Source organism: Aquarana catesbeiana, linkage group LG01 (assembly GCF_042186555.1).
Source record: "Aquarana catesbeiana isolate 2022-GZ linkage group LG01, ASM4218655v1, whole genome shotgun sequence".
Classification (NCBI taxonomy): Eukaryota; Metazoa; Chordata; class Amphibia; order Anura; family Ranidae; genus Aquarana; species Aquarana catesbeiana.
This window is the reverse complement of record NC_133324.1, coordinates 823,445,714-823,470,099: the sequence shown is the minus strand read 5'-3', so window position 1 is coordinate 823,470,099 and position 24,386 is coordinate 823,445,714. Positions and strand designations below refer to the sequence as shown.

At 41.6% G+C, this 24,386-nt stretch overlaps 1 protein-coding gene across 1 annotated transcript; it reads left to right on the top strand.

The window, feature by feature from the left end:
- Positions 1-3,386: 3,386 nt before the first annotated feature.
- Positions 3,387-7,092, top strand: RASL11B (RAS like family 11 member B). Its single transcript, XM_073608451.1, has 4 exons — positions 3,387-3,731; positions 4,574-4,630; positions 4,778-4,854; positions 5,813-7,092. Exons 1-4 carry the CDS (start codon positions 3,413-3,415, stop codon positions 6,278-6,280), a joined length of 921 nt encoding a protein of 306 aa, XP_073464552.1. The 5' UTR covers positions 3,387-3,412; the 3' UTR covers positions 6,281-7,092.
- Positions 7,093-24,386: the final 17,294 nt, after the last annotated feature.

Below are 24,386 nucleotides of genomic sequence, written 5' to 3'. Positions count from 1 at the left end.
AGCACCCTCCCGCCCCTAGTAGTCAGATGTCACCACAACTCCTATAGAAGAAAATGGCACACCCCACATTGTCTATGAAAGATTAGTGTTTGGGACATCTTATGAATGAGCAATGAAACTCCTCCTGCTATTCAGGTCTATGAGAGAGGGAGATTAATGGTCAATACTTTCCATTTTAGATCGTCAGCTCTCAGGATCCTCCTGTATTGAATTGTACTGTAACTGTACCGTCTCCCTTTTTAATATCTTTATAAATTATATTGGGTTTGGAATTAAAAGTACCATTTCAGTCTTTGCAGATGACACTAAGCTATGCAGTGGAATAACGTCCTTACAGGATGTCTCCAATTTACAAGCTGACCTCAATGCACTCTCTGATTGGGCGTCTATGTGAGACATGAGGTTTCATGTTGATAAATGTAAAGTTATGCACCTGGGGGCTAAGAATATGCACGCATCATACATACTAGGGGGGGTACAACTGGGGAATCCATAATGAAGAAGGATCTGGGGGTTTTGGTAGATTATAAACTTAAAACGATATTAAAGTCTTGTTTTGTGTTTTTTAAATAACAAACATATCATTCTTACCTACTCTGCGTAGTAATTTTGTACAGAGCACTCCTCCCTACCAAGTGCCCCCACAGCAAGCAGCTTGCTGTGGGGGCACCCAAACAGGCACGCTCCGAGCCACGGCTTTGTGTGTCCATTCACACCAGAAGCAAATCGGGAGTGCAAGTCCCCAGAGAGCCAAGGCTCTTCTGGACATCGCTAGATCAAGAGGGGGCTCAGGTATTAGCGGGGTTGGGAGGCTGCTGCACACAGAAGGTTTTTTACTTTCATGCATAGATATATGGCATGAGGATAAATAAACCTTGTTCCTTTACAATCACTTCAATATTAGCATGCAATGCCAAGCTGTGGTTTCCACAGCAAGCAAAATCCTTTCTTGTATTAAAAGAGGTATGGACTCCCGAGAGAGAGATAATTTTGCCCCAGTACAAATCATTAGTAAGACCTCATCTGGAATATGCAATTCAGTTTTGGGAACCAGTTACCAAAAAGGATATCGGGGAACTGGAGAAAGTGCAGAGAAGGGCAACCAAACTGATAGGCGGCATGGATAAGGAAAGATTAGAGGAACTGAATTTATTCTCTTGAGATGAGGAGATTGAGGGGGGATATGATCAACATGTACAAATATATAAGGGGTCCATATCGTAAACTTGGTGTTGAGCTATTCACTTTAAGGTCATCACAGAGGACAAGGGGGCACTCTTTATGTCTGGAGGAAAAGAGATTTAATCTACAAATATGGAAAGGTTTCTTCACAGTAAGAGCTGTGAAAATGTGGAATAGGCTCCCTCAAGAACTGGTTTTGTACAGCTCGGTAGATTGTTTTGCAAAGAGTCGTATGTATTCCTAAAAGCACAAAATGTATCTAGGTATTATTATTTAGAGGTAATAACACCAGGGGTAGTTATTCGATTGCCACCTGGGGGATCAGGAAGAATTTTTTCCCCCACTGGAGCAAACTGGATCATGCTTTACTGGAGTTTTTTGCCTTTCTCTGGATCAACTATGGATATAGGATTGTGTATATGGAGGTTTTCTATATGTATGTGTGTTTTTTTTTTTGTTTTGTTTTTTTAATTAGTTGAACTAGATGAACTAGTAGTGTCCTTTTTCAACTATGGAACTGTTTTGTAAAGCACTGTGACATGAACACACATAGATTGAACTGCATGGACATGATGGACCTGTGTATTTATTTAACTTTACCAATGATGTAACTACTATATAAATCCTGTATAATAAAAATAACGATAATTACAGTGGGGGATCAAACAACACCCAATCACAGAACTGCAAATCTCCGATGCAAAGTGACCAATCACAAGATATTACCTGTGCAATAGTGTGATCACCTGTGTGATTGGTCACAGTTCCTTCCTTGCCAACAATACACAGGACAAGAAGAATCTCATTATTGTCTATGGGGCATATATAAAACGTGCTTCTGAATCACTTTGGAAAAGGTGCTTCTTTTGGTGGGACATTTTTGGCTCTGTAGACTTTAAGGAAAGTGCCTTAAAATGCACGAAGAGTGCATGCAAATGCAGGAGGCACAAACTGATGTCCGGTGAAATGTGACTGGTTGGTTTATAACAGGAAGTGTCCAACTTTTGGTGTACCCCACAATTCACAGGATGTACATGCTGGGGGGGGGGGGGGTCTATCAGCGTACATCTATCCCTGTCCTGGATGACCTCCACTCATAATAAAAACAACACACATTGATGGGGTCACCCTCCTCCCCATAGTACAGAACTCACTCATGGTGTCACCCTCCTCCCCATAGTACAGATCACACTCATGGTGTCACCCTTCTCCCCATAGTACAGATCACACTCATGGTGTCACCCTCCTCCCCATAGTACAGATCACACTCATGGTGTCACCCTCCTCCCCATAGTACAGATCTCACTCATGGTGTCACCCTCCTCTCCATAGTACAGATCACACTCATGGTGTCACCCTCCTCCCCATAGTACAGATCACACTCATGGTGTCACCCTCCTCCCCATAGTACAGATCTCACTCATGGTGTCACCCTCCTCTCCATAGTACAGATCACACTCATGGTGTCACCCTCCTCCCCATAGTACAGATCACACTCATGGTGTCACCCTCCTCCCCATAGTACAGATCTCACTCATGGTGTCACCCTCCTCTCCATAGTACAGATCACACTCATGGTGTCACCCTCCTCCCCATAGTACAGATCACACTCATGGTGTCACCCTCCTCCCCATAGTACAGATCTCACTCATGGTGTCACCCTCCTCTCCATAGTACAGATCACACTCATGGTGTCACCCTCCTCCCCATAGTACAGATCACACTCATGGTGTCACCCTCCTCCCCATAGTACAGATCACACTCATGGTGTCACCCTCCTCCCCATAGTACAGATCTCACTCATGGTGTCACCCTCCTCCCCATAGTACAGATCACACTCATGGTGTCACCCTCCTCCCCATAGTACAGATCTCACTCATGGTGTCACCCTCCTCTCCATAGTACAGATCACACTCATGGTGTCACCCTCCTCCCCTTAGTACAGATCTCACTGCATGTTATGTGTAGATAATTCGTCACAGTGACTGAAGAGTAATGCCCGATGAAAGGGTGCGGGGTGTTCTGACAGCAGTCCTGCTATGTTGTGATGAGGATTATGTTCCCCCACTGACTGTGCATGGCAATATTACACAACACACACACTCCCAGGAGAGGGGGCGGGACAGGCGAGCTGCGCGGGACGGTAATTGGCTGTCAGGATAGGAGGGGAGGGGCCATACTGCTGTCTGTGCTGGAACAAAACAGCCGGGCTGTGCAGAGTGTAGATCAGATGAGCCAGGAGCTGAGAGGAGGATTAGAGGAGAGGAGAGGAGGACTGGAGGGGACACAGCACTACTGGGATCATAGGCACACTATCAGTATACACAGACACCCCATCTACAAACAGCACAAGTCTCTACAAACGGCACCTTTCTCCATTCTCTGCACCATTCCACTACTAGAGACTGGCAGGATGCGTCTGATCCAGAACATGTGCACTATCAGCGAGTGCCCACCGGCTGCCAGCACCGACTCTGCGGGCACCAGCACTGGCAGCAGCAGAGTCATCAAGATCGCTGTGATTGGGGGCAGTGGAGTGGGCAAGACAGGTGAGTCACTGTGCAGCTTCCAAAATCATTTCTCTTTAGATCATAGATAAGACTAAATTGCATAAATATATATATATATATATATATATATATATATATATATATATATATATATATATATATATATATTATCCAGATATATCCTTTTTAAAATTATTATATTTTGCAAATTATTATATTAAAAACTATAATATCTTAATATATTATGATTATATATATATATATATATATATATATATATATATATATATATATATATATATATATAATATTATTATTATTATATATATTTTTTGCAAATCTACATCACCCTTCTGCTTATGATTGTTCTGACACTCCATTGACGGATGCCAGCCCATACCATCGTAACCTAGGAAACCGTTTCCTGAATGAAAATAACCTTTGCAGCAGAATTTATCAATGACTCTATCGTTCTGTTCAGCTTATTATTATAATACTGAGCAGTGTTTAGTTTTTTTTTTTTTTTTATATAAATTTACATTCAGAATGCATTCTTCAGCAGTACTAAATATAAGTTCACTCAGTCATACCCAGCATGAAGGTGATGGTGATTTGTCCTATAATTGCCTAGATAATGACATGGTTATACACAGGTTATACTCATTTCAGTATAATTGTTTGCCGCTAATGGTCTTTCCTGTACGAGTGCCCCACTAATTGTGGCAGTGGCTGTGCGGGGGTATTGTAATGTACAACAATTGCTGTATGGAGAGACGCCACCTGCAGCTCGCCCACTTGTAGAAGGAATCTGTTGATGGGGTAGTGGGGGGAAAGCAGCGTTTTACAATCAGCTTACCATTCTCTTGTTTCTTTCCTTGCAGCTCTGGTGGTCAGATTTCTCACCAAGCGGTTTATTGGCGACTACGAACGAAATGCAGGTAAGGACTGTGGATTTATGGATTGACTTGCTGCTGTTGGCATAATGATCAGAACATAGAGTGCATGCTAACATATGTCTGACAGCTCTGTATTTCCCTCCTGTCCATTCCACCCTTCCCTAATGAACTGTGCCTTTGTTTTCTTAGGAAATCTATACAGCCGACAAGTGCAGATCGATGGAATGAATCTCGCCATCCAGGTGCAGGACACACCAGGTGTTCAGGTAAATCTACTTTCTGATCTCCATTGTCACGATCCCTACTAATCCCTCAGCTGTTTATGGGGCAGAAACTTGTAATTAGTTCCATCAGTCACTCAGGGGATGATTTACTAAAACTGGAGAGTGCAAAATCTGGTGTAGCTTAGCATGGTAGCCAATCAGCTTCTAACCTCAGCATGTTCAATTAAGCTTTGGCAAAAAAAAAAAAAACTGGAAGCTGATTGGTTTCTATGTAGAGTTGCACCAGATTCTGCACTCTCTAGTTTTAGTAAATCAAATCTACAGTGTCAACCTTTTGCTGGAATATGGTTGGCTTGGTTGCTATTCTATTATTTTAGCAGAACAAATAAAAGAGAGCTTTATTATCTTTAGGGCTACAGTGGATTGCTGAGCTAGCTGTGTGCTAGGTGTCCTAAGAAAACAGTTCAGGAGATGCAAGCCTCTGCGTGAGAGTACTATAGGTGACTCGGTGAACTCTTGAACTGAATCCAACTGCTGTAAATGGTCTGGAACTGGGGACACGTATAGGCTCATTTCTTTGCCATTCTGTCTAGTCCTCCTAGGATGGCTGTGTGTGCTCACAGAAATTTGTCTAGTTACAGCAGTTGAGAATGGGCAGCTGTCCAGATGTAACTGCTTCCAGCTTATATCTTCTTACTTTCCAGACTCACTGTCTAGCCAGCTCATTTCCCTTCCTGCCCCACTACAAAGTCTTTTTCTCTCTTTGCTGTACATTCCTCCTGAGAACAGAAAACTCGGCTGTATCTGATTCCAGATTCTGCAGCTGCATCAACATACATTGGGTTAGGAGGGTGAAGGAGTAGACAGATTGATATTGCATACATCTTCTACAGCACTTAAGTACTTTTGGAAATGGTGTCTCCGTGGCACATTAGAAAAGCAGTTTCCTCTCAATTGTTTTACCAGGTCACCTTATTTTATTTTTTTTTTCCTTCCCCAGATACATGAGCAAAGCCTGGAGTGCAACGAGCAGCTTAACAGGTCTATCAGATGGGCAGATGCTGTTGTCATTGTCTTCTCAATCACAGACTGTAAGAGCTATGAACTTATTAACCACCTTCACCAGTACGTGCGCCAGCTCCACCCTGACAACAGAGTTCCTATTGTTATTGTGGCCAACAAAGCGGACTTGTTGCACCTCAAGCAGGTGGAACCACAACACGGACTACAGCTGGCCAACATGCTGGGCTGCACATTTTATGAAGTCAGCGTCAGCGAGAACTATATTGACGTGTACAACGCCTTTCAGGTCCTCTGTAAAGAGATCAGCAAGCACCAGGTTACCAGCACGTCAGAGAAGAGGAAAAACTCTCTCATCCCACGGCCAAAGTCTCCAAACATGCAGGACTTGAAAAGACGCTTTAAACAAGTCCTGTCTGCCAAAGTGAGGACTGCTACATCTGTCTGAAGAATGTCTGTGGCAGCTGTTGTTTTTGTTCTTCCAGAGAATAAAAGAGAGCTCTGAAGGTGCTAACATGGATTAACTTTGACATTGCTGGCTGGGAGGCAGCACAGACATAAGGAGAGAGGGTGTTAAGGTGGCATGGAGGAGCCAAGCTGAACAATGGATTATGTGGCATATGGACGTCAATGAAAACGTTTCAGGAAGATGACTGGTGGATACCTGAAATGCGGGATGAAATGCAATGAACATTTTGTGGACTCATAAATGGGATTCACACTAAATACTATTGTAGTGGGAAATTGGAGCAGGAAAACATCCCCCTTTTAATTTTACCACAGTGTAAATGTCATACCTGTATTCTTATACCCAACAAAGTGCTGTTTTCATTGGATGAATGCCGCAATGTCCATGTCTATAAGAAGATATTCTGTCTGGCAGTGGTAATATGACAGTGGACAGATGTGGCTTTGACTCATAATATACCTCCTATAAGTAGGGTGTATTTATGTGATGCCACATGCAGAGTCTTCAGAGCAGACTGTGCTTTGTATCTGCACTTTCCTTCCCTGTGGTAAAATTAATGTTCTGGGGGCTTACATCTTCAGACATTAGGGGGCGCTATGTTTCATTTTTATTTTACTACAGGAGATACATGGCTGATGAACCGTCTGTGTCTCTGAGTTAGCCAATGAAGATCAAGGTTGAGGCTGACAGATTTATGAATTGCACTTTAAAAGCCATTTGTGCTTTTGCTTTGTAAATTGTAACTTATTTATTTTTGTGTACAATAAATGCCCACAGGGCTAACTTTTTAACCAATGTTTCCTTTAATTTTTATTTTTTTATTTTTAACTTTGAATAATTATTAATTACAAGGGGTGAAACTGAACTTTATATTTACATATGATGGCAGCAACTTATTGCATATATAGAAAAAAATACATTATATATTGAACAAATCAAGACACAGTGAATATAATGCCCCTCTTAACGACACGGTGAGCTAAAAATAACATGACTACCGCAGGATCTTCAGATGTTTCGTAACATTCTAGAATTCCAAATATTACTCAGCACATCTGAGCAAAGATTACAACCATCTGTCTAAAAGCTACCATGGGTTCTATACAAGAACATCCAACACCTGTCTGTTGAAGTAACACTTATAAAATATGATTTCTAATTAGTTGTTATGGTTTAGAGCAATTTTCCAATTTCTTTCCCTTTGCAAATAAAGTATCTTTAGGCACAGAAATAGCCATGCCAAAAGTATATTTTGTGAATTACTGTTGATAGCTATGACCTTCATATATGTTCTGCTAAGATTACTGTGTTTCCTTGGGACTGCAACATTGAATAGGCTGTATTAGCAACAGCAGGAACCCAAGACATGATAAGCACAAAGCCAAACTAAAACTCTTGCAGAGATTTTTGTTTTACTGACTATATGTAGCATTTTATATTTTGTCGTAAGTGGTGAGGAACAAGTTGGTTGAGGACACTAGGCAATGCTCAAGTCAAGGGCCCCTTCTTTTTTAAATATATTTAGTCCTGGGCCTCAGACCACTTCTAGTATAATACACTATAAAACCACCTATATACTTAAGAGGTGGTCTATCTTCCATCAGAGTAAACCAGAGAATATTTCATAGGGTTGTACGCTTAATTCAGTAACACATTTATATCCATGGAGGTGGGAAGAGATTGAGGTGTAAGTTGGGTCTGGGAGTCAAGCCTTTAACACATTTGACCATAGTTTGTGCAATCCAGTTTTTTATCTATCCTATCCAATCTCTTGTTTACAAAGTTTAAAAAAGTTGCACAATGATCACACACAAAACAGACAACATGAAACCAGGTTTTCTGTCCTGCCTGACTGATAAGTCAGGACAGTGGTCCCAGATCATGTACCTTCAAAAACTGGTCAGAAATGAAGTTTCCAAAAATTCTAACCTGACATGTTCCCCTTCTGGAACCATATATATATTTGAGCTTGAGGTATCCAATCTTTTATGAAGGCACCTTTGGTATAGGTGAAGTAAGGTGATCAAGGTTCACTTAGGTACAGTTTCACATTAAATAACCCCTCACATCACCTGAGTTTCTTTTTCTCTTATCAGTGATTCATTAAAAGCTTCCTAGTCTAGGACAGAAAGGATTCAAGCACATGAGCACATTCCAGAAGTCCATCCTCCAGTATCAATGCAAAACATGTCACAGGAAAGATAAATAAAGAGCACCACTGAGCATTCTGATTCCTCCATCAGGCTCGCTAGCTGTGTATCTGTTATCAAAAAGTCTACTAAGAAAATGTGACAGTGCATTCTTATTACGTCTTCGGATTTGGCGTCTATGTTGGTCCTATTTTTGTCTGGTGTACAAAAAGACCAAGGAATGTCAACTACCCAGTACACTACATATTTGTAGGTATATGGACATACAGTAAACTAAGTTCCAAATTCAGCCAATGTATTTACTTTTTTTTTTGGATAAATTCAAGACTTCTGTGAACTTACTGTGTCCCTGTTGGGAAGATTTAATTTTTATTTTTGTCCCTGTTACAACAGTAATAATGTAGTTGCCACTGAAACAGAAAGGGCTCTTTCACACGGGGAGAAGTAAAAGGAGGTGGTTGAGCCATGGCTTTACTGTCCACCTAAATTTTACCATTATAGCCATACACATACACCCATTAAAGTCAACGGGAGTGTGCCCCAACTGGGAGCCAAATGCTTGATCCCCGTGGGATTAACAAAAAAAACCCCCAGATATTTAGGAGGTGGCAGGATCACTTTCTGAACATCTGGGAGCCGCTGCAATGCCGCAGACCACAGTGGGCCAGAGGGTGGTAGGCACTGCTGGCCATGTGAAAAAGCCCTTAAACACAGTAACAGTAAGCTGACAGTAGTTCTAATGTTCCTCTATTTCAATGATAAAGTCTATTGTAGTCTGGGCCCAGTTAGGAACACAGCCCCCCCCCCGCCAAAAAAAAAAACTGACGGAGGTACAATCCTACCTAACTCTATCCAAAACAAAAGAAGTTTGCCTTTAACAGAACAGGTGATCATACCTTAAAACAAGCTTCATTTGCAGAAGAAAAGCGCACAGTCCACACTTTGTTAATGAATTAGTCAGTATTTGGTGAGGCCTACTTTCTATGTGCTCATTTGTACATGAGTAGGGAGAGCTGTAAAGCAGCCTCTTTGTGGTGGGTGTGGAATGCAGACATATAATTTAGCCATTATACACTATGATTAATGGGAACATTAACTATCCAGTAATCAATACTGTGCAGAATGCACTTTAAGGCTTTCATGGTAACATCTGTGAAGCAGGTGATCTCCTCCTCCATGTGGCTGTATGGCTGTAGAAGGCCCGACACATCTTCAGAGTTCATGCATGCAATAGAGTTTAGCTTTTCTTTCTCTTTGATCAACTCACACTAAAATGATCAAAATGTTGCTCTAAAAAGTTAAACTTATCCACATCACATTGTCTGGCAGGTTTATAACACAAAGCACAAGGTATGGTAGAGACAGCTACACTTACAGACAATAGAGGCAGCAGAGCCGAATCTACAGACGCATTAACTAGAATACTGATTCCCTTTTATTATAGCACTAAAATTACATTAACCAACTTATTTTGATCTACAGTATTAGTGACAATTTTACATTACTATTTAAATACTATTAAAACATTTCATTTACCTAAACACTGTATTATACACAAGTACATTTTTTCTTTTAGAAAATATTTTTTTCCTTTTTTTTATCCTTTTACCCACTTCCTGTCTCCATGCACTAAATCCAGCTAAGCCCGGGTTCACACCTATGCGAATTAGATGTGCGTTTCCCCGCATCTAATTCGCATAGTAGGAGAATGTGACTGGCTCCCTATGGAGCCGGTTCACATATCTCCAGGGCGGCTGCGGAGCGCACTGCACAAAAACGTCTTTGGCTCTGTTTCAAGGCCGAATTCAGGCATAGAATCGGCCCTGATTTGTCCCTGAAATGGGGAACAGGGACGCACAGCGCTGCTGTGCGATCCACAGCACGTTATAGTGTGAACACCATGGCTCTTGACCACCTTCCTGAGAGTGACAACGGTGGAGTATGATTGCACAATGGACGTAAACATGGCCACATGTGACAGAGTGACAAAACATAAGAGAAATTGAAATTGGGAGACAGAGACAGAGTGTTGTTACCCTATAACAGGAAGTGCTTGAACAGGGACCGTTATGGCAGGATCTCCAAGTATTATTTTAACGAAAGCTGCAGATTAAAAAACTTAAAAAAATTATTTTTGAAACTGTATTACGAGACAACGACTATAGTCACAGTTACATTCAATTGGTCTTGATTTGTAATGCTAGAGACATTTCGCAGATTATTCAGATTTTACACTGCTCCGATTTCCAAAAGGCTTCTGGGAAAAATGGACCAATCAATTCGGCCAATCAAGATGACTAGTAAAAGAATATGCCCGCGCTATCACTAAATAATTGCTGCAAACACCGAAAGTGCAGATTTTATAACAAAAAGATTTTTTTAAAGTAAATGCTGTAAATTACTTGAGTAGTAGTGAGAAATTAACATCCTGCAATCTCATGCCTCAGATCAGCCCCAATTCCTGCAACTCCACACCTCAGATCACTGTCTCCCCTGCAAATCTGTTTCACCACTGTACCCCCTGCTCATCTGCCCCACCACCGTACCTCCTGCACATATGTTCCTCCTCTGTTCCCCCTGCTCATCTGTCCCACCAATGTACCTCCTTTCTCCTCTGCCCCACCTCTGTACCCCCTGCTCGTCTGCCCAACCACTGTAACCCCCTGCTCATCTGTCCCACCAATGCACCTCCTTTCACATCTGCCCCACCGCTTTACCCCTCTGCTCTTCTGTCCAACCGCTGAAACCCCTTCTCATCTGCCCCAGCACTGAACCCCCCTGCTTATCTTTCCCACGACTGTAACCCCCTTCTCATCTGGCCCAACACTGAACCCCCCCTGCTCATCTGTCCCACCACTGTAACCCCCTGTTTTTCTGTCCCACCGCTGAACCCCCTTCTGATCCCTCCCACTACTGTACCTCCTGCACATCTGCCCCACCACTGTAACCTGTTTTCTCAACCGCCCCACCAATGTACCTCCTGCACATCTGTCTCACCTCTGTACCCCCTGCTCTTCTGCCCCACCTCTGTTCCCCCTGCTCATCTGTCCTACCAATACACCTCCTTTCACATCTGCCCCACTGCTCTACCCCCCCCTGCTTTTCTGTCCTACCACTGAACACCCTTCTCATCTGTCCCACCACTGAACCCCCTTCTCATCTGGCCCAACACTGAACCCCCTGCTCATCTGGCCCAAAACTGAACCCCCCTGCTCATCTGGCCCAACATTGAACCCCCTGCTCATCTGTCCCACCACTGAACCCCCCTGCTCATCTGGACCCACAATGAACCCCCTGCTTATCTGTCCCACCACTGAACCCCCTTCTCATCTGGCCCAACACTGAACCCCCTTGCTCATCTGGCCCAACACTAAACCCCCTTCTCATCTGGCCCAACACTGAACCCCCTTGCTCATCTGGCCCAACACTAAACCCCCTTGCTCATCTGGCCCAACACTAAACCCCCTGCTCATCTGGCCCAAAACTAAACCCCCCCTGCTCATCTGTCCCAACACTGAACCCCCTGCTCATCTGTCCCACCACTGAATCCCCCCTGCTCATCTGGCCCAACACTGAACCCCCTGCTCATCTGCCCCACCACTGTAACCCCCTTCTCATTTGGCCCAAAACTGAACCCCCCTGCTCATCTGCCCCATCACTGTACCCCCTGCTTTCCTGTCCCACTGCTGAAGCCCCTTCTCATCTCTTCCACCACTGTACCTCCCTGCACATCTGCCCCACCGCTGTACCTCCTGCTCTTCTGTCCCACCTCTGAACCCCTCCTGCTCATCTGCTCCACCGCTGTACCCTCTTCTCATCTATGATATGAAGAGTGGTGAAAAGAAGCAGAGATAAGACACATCTACCTGTCCTGGCACACTCATTCTGCTGATCCACCTCTTGCATCCAGCCCACATGCTTGTATGTGATGTCACATACAAGCATCTGGAGTGGATGCGCAATGATGAGCTCAGGTCAGGGACATTTTCCGAAAGCAGTGGGCCTGTGTGCAGGATCATAAGTTGGGCCCCCGCAGCTGAGAAAAAGTGTGGCTCAGCAAAAGTTGGGTGTGATTGTCATTGCGCTGAATACTGGCTGTGGCTTAAAGGGACACAGAGTACAGGGGTTCAGTAGTAAGTGACGTAAAGGTTCAGGAATAATTTCAACAAAGTTCCCAGAAGCTCAACAGTAATTCCACAAACTGTCACCTGATTGTGGTTTTCTCAATCACAGTGAAATCCCTTCTTTCTGGGATTAGTAGTGGCAACCAATCGAGTCATCTTCCTCCCAGCTGGTGGACGGGACTAGCAGGACTGTAATTGGCTTTAGCAGTAGCCAATGACAGTCCTCCTCCTTCTGTAAACAGGAACCGCCCCGCCTAGCAGAACTGCACCCAATCTCTTCCCCATCACAAAAGCTGATGATTGCAGCTACAGCAAAGTTAGAGAACCAAACAATGTTTACCATCTTTTACAATGTTTGGGGGCACAGTGCCTCCCCATCAGTACAGGTGCGACATGGGGAATTCTGAGATTGGAATGCATTAGTGTCTCCCTGACACTTCCCTGCGCTGATGGGGAGAGAGTCGAGTGCCAGCAAAAGAAGCTTTGAGTGCCGCTTGCAGCACTAGTGCCGGGGGTTGCCTACCCCTGGTCTAGATAGAGCTGTCTTCACATCAGGCAGACCTGCATTTATACACAGAAGTCAAGATGATAAGAAAGTGATAACTTTCCCTCAGCGTGACTGTATTTCAGCATAACATTTACGAGAAATGAAAAACAGAAGAGATAAAAGGAAGTGCAAATTCATGCAAAGCTCATTCATGAAACATACCTTTTCATGTTTGGATCTCCTGACTGCTATCCAATACAGCTAGACTTAAAGGAGACCTGCACACTTAAAATACATTTCTCTTATTTGCTTCCTTCCATCTCCCTGTATCTCCCACAAACATGCCATATTTTTTGTTAGTGGAGCAAGCACCTTTCCCTAGGCAAGGATGATGTAGCCGTTGGTGCCTTGGATACACATCACACATCCTGAAATGCTACAGGACCAGCTTCCTTGCAGACCGCCATATTGCAAATGTGCAACAGCAAGGGCCAGTTGAGAATCAAAGATGGCAGCGTGGAAAAACAGAAAAAGTGGCATTTTATTTAAGTACCTACAGGTATTTCCTAAAAGTCCGCAGCTACAATATTTGTAGCTGCTGACATTTTGTTTTATAAAGGCCAGGTGAAGTTCCTCTTTAATTCCTCCCACTAAAATCCTTTGGGCTGATCATTTTCCCAAACAGATATCTATTGGGCATGTAATCTTGCCAAAGTACAAGTACAGGACATCAAGGGTTTCATATACTATATGTGGGTCTACATCATACTAATCTTGGGGTTCAAGTGTAACAAAGAGGACTCAAAGTGATTGTAAACATTCACCTTGTAAAACAACCCATTCAGTTTAAAATAGAAATAAAAGGCAAAACATGTTTGTGTAGATATACAAAACAATATAAATACCTTCCCCCACCCCTTTTTATAAGTGATCACATCTCCTTAAGCCCCGGTTCACACAGGGGCGGCACGGCGACCTGCACACGACTGCCACGGCGACCTGCAAAACGACTTCTGTATAGAAGTCTATGCAAGTCGCCCCAAGTAGTACAGGAACCTTTTTCTAAGTCGGAGCAACTTGCGTCGCTCCTATTAGAACGGTTCCATTGTACAGAACGGGAGGCGACTTGTCAGGTGGCTAGGTCGCCTGACAAGTCGCCCCTGTGTGAACCGGCACTTAATCTCAGCTGCATAAGAGCTGGGGGGAGGGTACGGACAGCAGTACACTGAGCTTCCCAGTGAAAGGCTGTGCAGTGGGGACATGTCAGGACCAGTCTGATCATTGGAGGAGAGTACACTGAGTTCCTAGCATAGCTAGGGAACTGACCATGTGCTCTCCTGTTTAGTGTGGTCAGTTTTTAATAGGAAAGCAAGGGGACTAGCAGGTAAACGTGTATGATGAAAACATTTTTTGTTTTGTTTTGTTTTTATTAATCTAGATATTTTGTTTAGTTAAATTCGGGTTATTTGTTCAATTTGTATTCGGAATTTTCAAATTCACAGTTTTTTTCGATTCGAAACGTTCAAATCGATACATTTTCGAATCAGTCGAAACTAAAATGTTATATTGTTTTCGATTTGAATGCAGCAATGTGAACAAACAAAAGGAAATCTTCATCAAATGATAACGATTCTTTGAATCACCTTTAGCTTAACAAAAACAGCATTATTTTGAAATGGTACTCTAATAGCACACACAGTCTTTGATTTCAGCAATATGTGTAGTTAGGATTCGACTGGAGTTCAATGTAAAATTCGATCCGAAATTCAGATGAATTTCGTTACGTTATTCAGAGCATTCGGTAAAATTTGTTTATATTGTAATTCGGGTATTCGGATATAACGAAAAATTTGTCCGAATATTCATTTGGAATGAAACCAACAGAACATGTCTACTAGCAGGAACACTAGGGATTTTTTTTACTTTTTTGGCTCTCTATTGTATTGCTACTTTATGAATTGGGATCAAGTATATTGCGATAACAGGTTTTGCATTTAGCATAGGACTGCATCAATTCAGCATCAGTATTTAGATACATAACATGTAGGGAATTTTTAGGGTTAATTTAGTACTAGAATAAGGTTGGGAGGTCAAGGTTAGTGCAGTTTAAGAAAGTTATTTATGGTTAAATGTTAAGTGTTAGACTTGCAGATAAAAGGTATTTTTCACATCAACACAAAAATTTTGCGCAGATACATTGTTTAGGTGTGTTTGGTTGGCGTTCAAAATTAATGTCACAGCAACACACAATCAACAACCTCCCAAATCCAAAAATGTATGTAGCAACTGTACACCTAAATTGCCAAAAACGACTACTGGGCATAGTTGCTGTTTATTTTCCTAAGATTTACAATTGTTTTTTTGGATTGTCTGGCTTGAGAAAGAGCAAGGGTTTCCCTACATACTGTATTTACCACTAATCATGTTGTAGTGTTTTACGACACATGGGTTTATTAACTAAAGGAGTAGAGGCTGTTCAGTTAGCAGCAATCCAATTCTTGCAAAAAAACACTATTTTTATTCATTTTCCTCACACAATTGGGTATTTAGGCCCACACTAGAGTGGGCTGTGTTCTACAGGTAGGGCAGCCCATTCATTTCAATGGGTTGCCCTACCCACAGAAACACTGCGAAAGAAGTCCCAGGTCCTGTTTTCAAAATCCTGTCGCATGAAACCATGGGCGTTTTGTCGACGCATGACCCACACATTTCTGTTAACCGCTTCTCATCCGACCATAGTAGATAAACCAGACAGCAGCAGCACCGATGCGGGTGGACATACCTGCACATCATCCCACACTGCCCGCTCATGCACACTCTCTAGAGCGTGCAGTGGTGGGATCGGTGTCCGATCGTTGTACTGGGCTGCAGTGATTGGCCCTATACCATGTGATAGCTGTGACCAATCAAGTAGACAAGATTTCATGAATGAAACCTTTACGCAGTCTTTTACCAATTGTAAAAAAAATCTGTGTGTGTATATATACAGTATCTCACAAAAGCGAGTACACCCCTCATATTTTTGTAAATATTTTATTATAACTTTTCATGTGACAACACTGAAGAAATTACACTTTGCTACAATGTAAAGTAGTGAGTGCACAGCTTGTATAACAGTGTAAATTGGGGTTGTAAACCCTTGTTTTTTCACCTTAATGCATCCTATGCATTAAGGTGAAAAAAACACCTGGCAGTGACCATCCCCCAGACCCCCCCCCCCGTTTTACTTACCTAAACCCTGGAACTTCACCCGGCGGAGACACGCTGTCCCTCTGCCCAGGGTTCTCGGCTCTTGATTGGATAGATTGATAGCAGCGCAGCCATTGGCTCCCACTGCTGTCAAGCAAATCCAATGACGCGGGTGCCGGGGCTGAGTCACACATTCGGTGGCTATGGACGCCAAATGATGGACTCTGGAGCGCACCCGCAAGGTAACCCCTGGGAGAGCGCTTCTCCTAGGGGGTTATCTGGAGAGGAGCCGCGAGAGCCACCGAGGGACCCCAGAAGATGGTGTTCGGGGCCACTCTGTGCAAAATGAGCTGCACAGTAGAGGTAAGTATGACATGTTTATTATTTCATTTTTTTTTTTAAATAATCGAAGCTTTACAATCACTTTAATGTTTAAACTGCTGGCAACAAAAGTGAGTACACCCCTAAGTGAAAATGTCCAAATTGGGCCCAATTAGCCATTTTTCCTCCCCGGTGTCATGTGACTCATTAGTGTTACAAGGTCTCAGGTGCGAATGGGGAGCATGTGCGTTAAACTTGGTGTTATCGCTCTCATTCTCTCATACTGGTCACTGGAAGTTCAACATGGCACCTCATGGCAAAGAACTCTCTGAGGATCTGAAACAAAGAATTGCTGCTCTACATAAAGACGGGCTAGGCTATAAGAAGATTGCCAAGACCCTGAAACTGAGCTGCAGCACGGTGGCCAAGACCATACAGCGGTTTAACAGGACAGATTCCACTTAGAACAGGCCTCGCCATAGTCGACCAGAGGTTGTCTTTGGGAAATAGACGTATGAGTGCTGCCAGCATTGCTGCATATGTTGAAGGGGTGGGGAGACAGCCTGTCAGTGCTCAGACCAGACCATACACCGCACGCTGCATCAAATTGGTCTGCATGGCTGTCATGTCAGAAGGAAGCCTCTTCTAAAGATGATGCACAAGAAAACCCGCAAACAGTTTGCTGAAGACAAGCAGACTAAGGACATGGATTACTGGAACCATGTCCTGTGGTCTGATGAGACCAGGATAAACTTATTTAGTTCAGATGGTGTCAAGCGTGTGTGGCGGCAACCAGATGAGGAGTACAAAGACAAGTGTGTCTTGCCTACAGTCAAGCATGGTGGTGGGAGTGTCATGGTCTGGGGCTGCACGGGTGCTGGTAGCACTGGGGAGCTACAGTTCATTAAGGGAGCCATAAATGCCAACATGTACTGTGACATACTGAAGCAGAACATGATCCCCTCCCTTCAGAGACTGGGTCGCATGGCAGTATTCCAACATGATAACGACCCCAACACACACCTCCAAGATGACCACTGCCTTGCTAAAGGAGCTGAGGGTAAGGTGATGGACTGGCCAAGCATGTCTCCAGACCTAAACTTTATTGAGCATCTATGGGGCATCCTCAAACAGGAGGTGGATGAGCGCAAGGTCTCTAACTTTTACTAGCTCCATGATGTTGTCATGGAGGAGTGGAAGAGGACTCCAGTGGCAACCTGTGAAGCTCTGGTGAACTCCATGCCCAAGAGGGTTGCCAGCAATCTAGACATTAATGGCTATATGTTGAGTTATTTTGAGGGGACAGCTGTACACACACTACTTTACATTGTAGCAAAGTGTAATTTCTTCAGTGTTGTCACAGGAAAAGATATAATAAAATATTTACAAAAATGTGAGGGGTGTACTTACTTTTGTGAGATACTGTATATTCATAAAATAAATATATATATATATATATATATATATATATATATATATACATATAAATATATATATATAAATTTATACAGTGTTCCTAAAATGACACAGCTGAAGGTCCTCCTTGGATTTCGGGCCTCTCTATGTGACTAGGCTGTGAAAACGTCTCACATATATAGTATCCCTATACTCAGGAGGAGCAACAGAATGTGTTTCGGGGTGTAATTATCAGTATACCTATGCTATGTGTGAGAAATAACCTGGGAAAATGACAACTTTGTGAACAAATACATTATTTTTTAATTTACCAAAAAATTACAACGTCAAAAAACTCACCATACCTTGAATTGTCTACTTGGGGTCATTTGGGAGGTAATTGTACTGGTAATTGTACTGTCCTGGCATTTTCACGCCTCAAGAGATGAGATAGGAAGTCAGTACATCAGGAGCGATCCATTTTCAAATATATATATACCATAGTTTGTAGACTCAATCATTTTCAGAAACGCTAAATAATATACACCGATTTGCACAGAAATCAAGAAAAATGATTTTTTCAACATGTTCAGCCTTTATTTATTAAAATAGCAGAAGAAAAAAAAAACAGTGGTGAATAAATACCACCAAAAGAAAGCTCTGTTGCAAAAAAATTACCGTATAAAAATTTAATTTGGGTACAGTGTTGTCTGAATAATTGTCATTTAAAGTGCTGAAAAGTGGAAAATTGGCCTGGACTGGAAAGGGGTGAAAGTGTCCAAACTTAAGGTGGCTAAACAGCAGTGCATTTCTCTCGCATGTCAGGAACACGCATGATTGTGTGTGCATTCCTGTCACAAAACAGTGTGAACTTAGCCTTAAAAAGTGAATACAGATTTATATTATTACGAACATTCACCTATTAGAGTGCACAGTAAATATTCCTTTGTTAAATCAGCAGCTTTGTGTTCAAAGTGAAATGTTCTGTAGTCTACCTTTGGATTTTTTCTTCTCTGCCACTCTGTATTACAGTGTGTGTATATGTTTGTGTGTATATTTACATAGAAAAGCACTTGGTGCACACTTAATTGATATTTATGAATCTTTCTCTAACCTTATTAATTATGTAACACTCATATATAATTTACAGATTCAAAACATTTTAGCAAAATTTTTTTTTGACATGTACAGACAATGCTGTGCTATCTCCTCTAGTTAAACTGTGGTCGGGATATTAAACTGATTGTTTTTTGACACTTTTGGCAGACAGATATCCTCAAGATCCTCTGCAAATTTGTCTCTAGGGATCTTTGTGGATCCTAGGTTAATTACTATTACAGAATCAGTGGATAGGCTTCTAAAAATGTAGCCAAACTTTCCAAAGCTGGCACAGTCGCGTGTCCTATGATAGATCAGAATGTATCCGCTCCTGCTTTCCAGCAGAACATATCTGGCAGTACCACGTAGGAAAGTGTTCTGTACTCCAGAGGTTATGTCTCCTGGCAGAGGAACCCCTATGCAGAGCCCAGACTTTAACAACATATCTGAAGTTTATTTCCATCGCTGCAGTTTGTAAAACTGAAGGATCCTTACAATGCCATTGAGGGACATTTAATCTGTGGAGACCTTTCTGTCCTCTGAACCAATGCAAAATATACCTTTATTAGGAACTAATAATATTCCTAACACAAGAATGATGACTGTCATTTTGGGGTGAAATTACAAACAACAGGATACCCTAGCAAAATTTAATGGAGCCTGCCTCCTCTCAACATGCCACTTTTCCAGTGAAATCCCTGGGGTCCTTGCATTTCACACACATAACTGTATATTTTACAAGTATTGGCCAGTGGCCTATGCTATGATGTTCTGTGATGTATGCATCCCCCTGCCTTCACTTCTTTTTCACTGAAAGCAGCCCAATCCCCCCACATGTATAGGTGGCTGGCCATACAAAATTATAACCCCCCTCTAATAAAAGCACCTTACATTGGTGATTGATGTAAATGTCCCTGCTACAATGATGGTCAGTGGAACAAAGACTCAGCTAATGCATAAGGGAGGGTTTGATATTTTTTACTAGTCCTGTTGATGGCTCTGAATCTGCTGAGTGACGTCAACTCATTTAGGGATTTGGTATGCACAGAGATTAATTCACTCAGGAAAAGCCTGCAGTGTGGAAGCCAGCAGAGCCTCTGGGCAAGGAACTAATTCAGTAGGTTGGACTGGGCAGATACATAGAGCTAGTTGCCCATCCCCTCTGAGAACCTCTCCAATTCTAGGTCCCACAACTGCAATGTGGTTTGCTATGAACATTGCCCACCAGTGCTATCGTCCCTTACCTCCGCTTCTGAAAATTGCTATTTAGCTGGCTGTCATGCTGATCCTGCTGCTTTAATATTTTAAATGTGGATAAAAGAAAAAAATGTTGGGACTTTACTTGAGGCATGCAATGCGAATAATGATATATATATATATATATATATATATATATATATATATATATAAACAGTATTGAGATACATATGGTCTACTTTAATTTATTTAGGTGTCACAATCACGTGAAAAACACAGATGGACACATAAATTGATTCATACTGATAATGATAATAATAATATTGATAAAAATACAACTACTAATAATAGAAGTAATAATAATATAATAATTATTATATAATTTTAATGTTTATTCAATAATTAACAACAATTGATAATCATAAAATATTGATACAAGTAATCAGTAAACATAATTGATAAGAATTGAAATCAAATCGAATATTTAAAGATATAGATATTTTATACACAGTTACATTGGTTCAGTTTGGACAAATGTAACTATGCATATACCATACCTGGCCAATGCTGGAATCTGGAAATCATAGTTACATAGTAGAACACAGGAGGTTGGCTTCTCAGCATGGGTGCCATTCAGAGAATGCTTTTCTCTCTGGTTGGACAAGGTGGAGAGGCAGGGTGGTGACATCACATTGGCAAATCAGGTGCTCTGATCTCGCTGGCTGCGTGCTAGTTCTAGGGACATTCAGTTGAAGCTAGGGACATTCAGTTTATTAGTATATTTCAAAAGAGGCTAGTATGGAAGCATGTGTATCTTTTGCTATATAGGTCTCCTTAATATCTGCACAGTTAAAGGCATTTTTAATTATTTTATCAGGCAGGTGACCATATATGCATTGTACCTGGTGCATATTGGATCTGTACATACATCAGACAGAAATGGCATGGAATGGGAAATACTAGGAGCCATTACCCCTATTAATGCAGAGAATCCTTTCACTTCTAAGCAGCTTTAGTCTCAGAACTATTATATGTCTGTAATACACCACAGACACGACATGTAAAATTTCAATCCAGATTATTGTAAGAATACTTGGCAGACACATACAAAGAATATGACGATGTAGACAAACATGGCTTGTGTGACATGTTAACACCTCCTTGTCACATGCTTGACGTTTTCAAAGGTGATACATTAATACAGCTGTCTGCATAAATTCTACCTGTGTTGACCTTTTGCAAGTAAATTCACATCTGTCAGGCAATTATGCCCCAGTGAAAACAAGAGCACAATGCTGTTCTTTTCTTCTTCTCACCCAAGGGGTCAAAAAGGTCAAAAATCTGCAGTTTCAGCATATACACATCTTTTCATGTCAACCAAGTATTAAACCATGGCACACTCCTATGTCACCACCATAAAAGCCAAGCTGTAGGAACCTATAATAGGACTTTTGTGTCCTAACATCTTTTGGTGTGATGCTTCCCAATGAATCCGTCTGCCAGTACTGTGGCTTTCAGCACGCAGGTTTGACTTATTATGTTAAAATGTCCCTTAACTTTAAAAGAATGCAGCTGGAAAGTGTTTAAAGTTTTTGATGGCAGGCCGCAGGTATGAAAGAGTATCAAAATTTTGGCAAATTACATCAATACCGTATAATAAAATATCCCTACCGGTAATAAAGATTTAATTATGCAAATATTTTGTTTCCAGGGATTTTAAATAAAGTGCTTTTTTCGTAAAACATATTTTAGCTTACTTGTATGACATTTATTTTAGAACAGTGTGAGTATATTGTGGAAAAGGGGAAGGGTGCACAGTTGGAGGGGGAGGGGTTTGGGGTGAGGGGGAGGGGTTTGGGGTGAGGTTCAGGGGTTTGGGGTGGGGGAGGGGGTGTTGTTCAGAAAATGCTGTTCGAAAGGCTAAAAAGTTTCCTCACTTTTTACATGAAAATCAAATCAAGGAAATTATATATGCTTTTTCAATATATTGCATGGTGAGTCTTTTAAAAGCATCCAACTTATTACACTACAAACAGCTTTAAAACATATCTGCTATGATCTCAAACATGTGTTAAAACAGCTGAGAAGTTTCTTAAAACATATAAAAGCACATACTCCCTGTCATTTTTGGAAAGCCCCTTTCTATGCACTACATATAATGCAGTCTTAACGTCTCTACCTCAGCATTTTGAAAACAATTCACACCTTCAATCATGTAAATCGTAGGACTGACACCTATAGAGTCTTTCTGACACCGAGGATAGGATTATGTATCTAGAACAAGGTGGTTCTGCAACTTTCACACCTCCTATCTTGTTCTTAACAATAACATCTGCCTTTCCATAGTGATTGGATTAAGATTTCTGTGCTACCTGTGTGACTTTAAATGATGGGGAATTTACCTGAAACTCATTAGAACTGAAGAAGTGGCTTGGGATCAGCTACAAAACATCTTCAACATTACAGAGCAAGTCCATTTGAATATGATTAACTAGACATACCATGCCATGTGTGTTGCAATAAGGCAGCCATTTCCTCAAATATAGCTGCCAATGCATGGTAACAGGAAAAAACAGATCTGAACCTTTTTTTTTTCCATGTAGTGCACCACAATGTATGGCATACATGCATTGTGGTGCACTGATGTGAGTCATTTAGCACCTGCTGCACTTGTACATTGGGGTACCATTGTAAATGAATGACACTGCAATGAAGGAAACTAAAACTCAATTTGTATTCTTCTTTTAACAAAGATTTTAGGTTAGGCTGTCTTACAACAGTGGAGCAGCTCAGAAGCTTATAGTATTGTTTCCATTGATGAAACTTCACACAATGAGACACAACACATTATAATGCCTGCATTGCACCTGAGCAATCACCTATCTTGTTATGGGCAGCTCTGTACCCTCCATACGTGTCACACGTACACATCAGCACCTATGTCTTCTTTCTTCCTTTCCATTATTTTTCATAGCTATTTTCCTCTTTCCTCTGTCTTCCTAGAAAATGTGTTAAAACTATTTTTTTTCAACTCAGAACATTGGCAGTACTAACAACAAAGATGCCTAATGAATTGCAGACAACACACTACATGCCTTTCTTGTTATAAAATACTGTAACTATACTCGTGTTCCATTTGTAAACAAAGAAACAAGAATTTTAAAATTGCAATGAATTCCAAAGAAATACGCGTGAATGTATTATTTCTCTTTTAACGTATTAAGAAAACAAAGTTGATTGTACAGTGATGATGTCACCAGTAAGAGATAAGGAATGCAAATAATGACAACCAAGTGCAGATCTGGGAGGACATGCAACACCAGCATCTTTACCTTCACACGAAAAGAAACAAAGTATTTCGTGCAAAAGAATAGAAGAAAGGAAAAGGGAAGGTATTATGTACTGTAGCTAACCACACCCCCTGTATCGTGTTTTTTTTTTTTTTTTTTTTAATAAGCTCAAAAGATGACAGCTGCAGTTTGATTGTCATAGGGGATGCCTCCACTTTTTTAACCACCAGTTTTATGAACGAGGCCCAATGGAAGTAAGAAAGGGAGGAGGCTACAGGTATGAAGGTGACGTTGCTGCAATCTTTTCTAGAACACAGGAACCTCTCAATGAATCTCCGTCTGTAAAGTGTTTGTGGCTATGAAAGAAGAAGCTGTATATGCACAATATACTGTATATGGATTAGTGAATGCAGTGCATATTATGTTGAGGATCATTTTGTTAGTAAAGAATCAACTCGTATACAAAAAGACTTGTAACTTCATGTTATCCAATGCAAAGCTTCATATTAGTATGGAGGGCTTCATTCTTTATGTTATTGTCCATGCTGTGACATAGTTAAGTACTCATATGCACCTCCGTGAGTTTGTCTAGAAAGCCAGTTAAACCACTTTTGGATTATAGGAGAAAGTTGAAAAACCTAGAAGAAACCCACACAAAACAGTGGATGAGCAAATTCTATGAAAATAGAGATATGAAGCAGTCTGAATCTAAGACCACAGTGTAATAAGGCTACGGTGCTCATCTCCAAGCCACCATGCTACTGTAATTCCTACTCTACAGCACTGGGCACTATATATGTAGGAAGGAAAGATAATGGGTATTGGATGGAGTAA

Bases quoted from the DNA above. Each gene is read 5' to 3' on its own strand.
- RASL11B (XM_073608451.1), top strand. From the start codon at position 3,413: ATGAGCCAGGAGCTGAGAGGAGGATTAGAGGAGAGGAGAGGAGGACTG. The intron at 4,631-4,777 runs GTAAGGACTGTG...TTGTTTTCTTAG, and splicing joins CGACTACGAACGAAATGCAG to GAAATCTATACAGCCGACAA. The intron at 4,855-5,812 runs GTAAATCTACTT...TTCCTTCCCCAG, and splicing joins AGGACACACCAGGTGTTCAG to ATACATGAGCAAAGCCTGGA.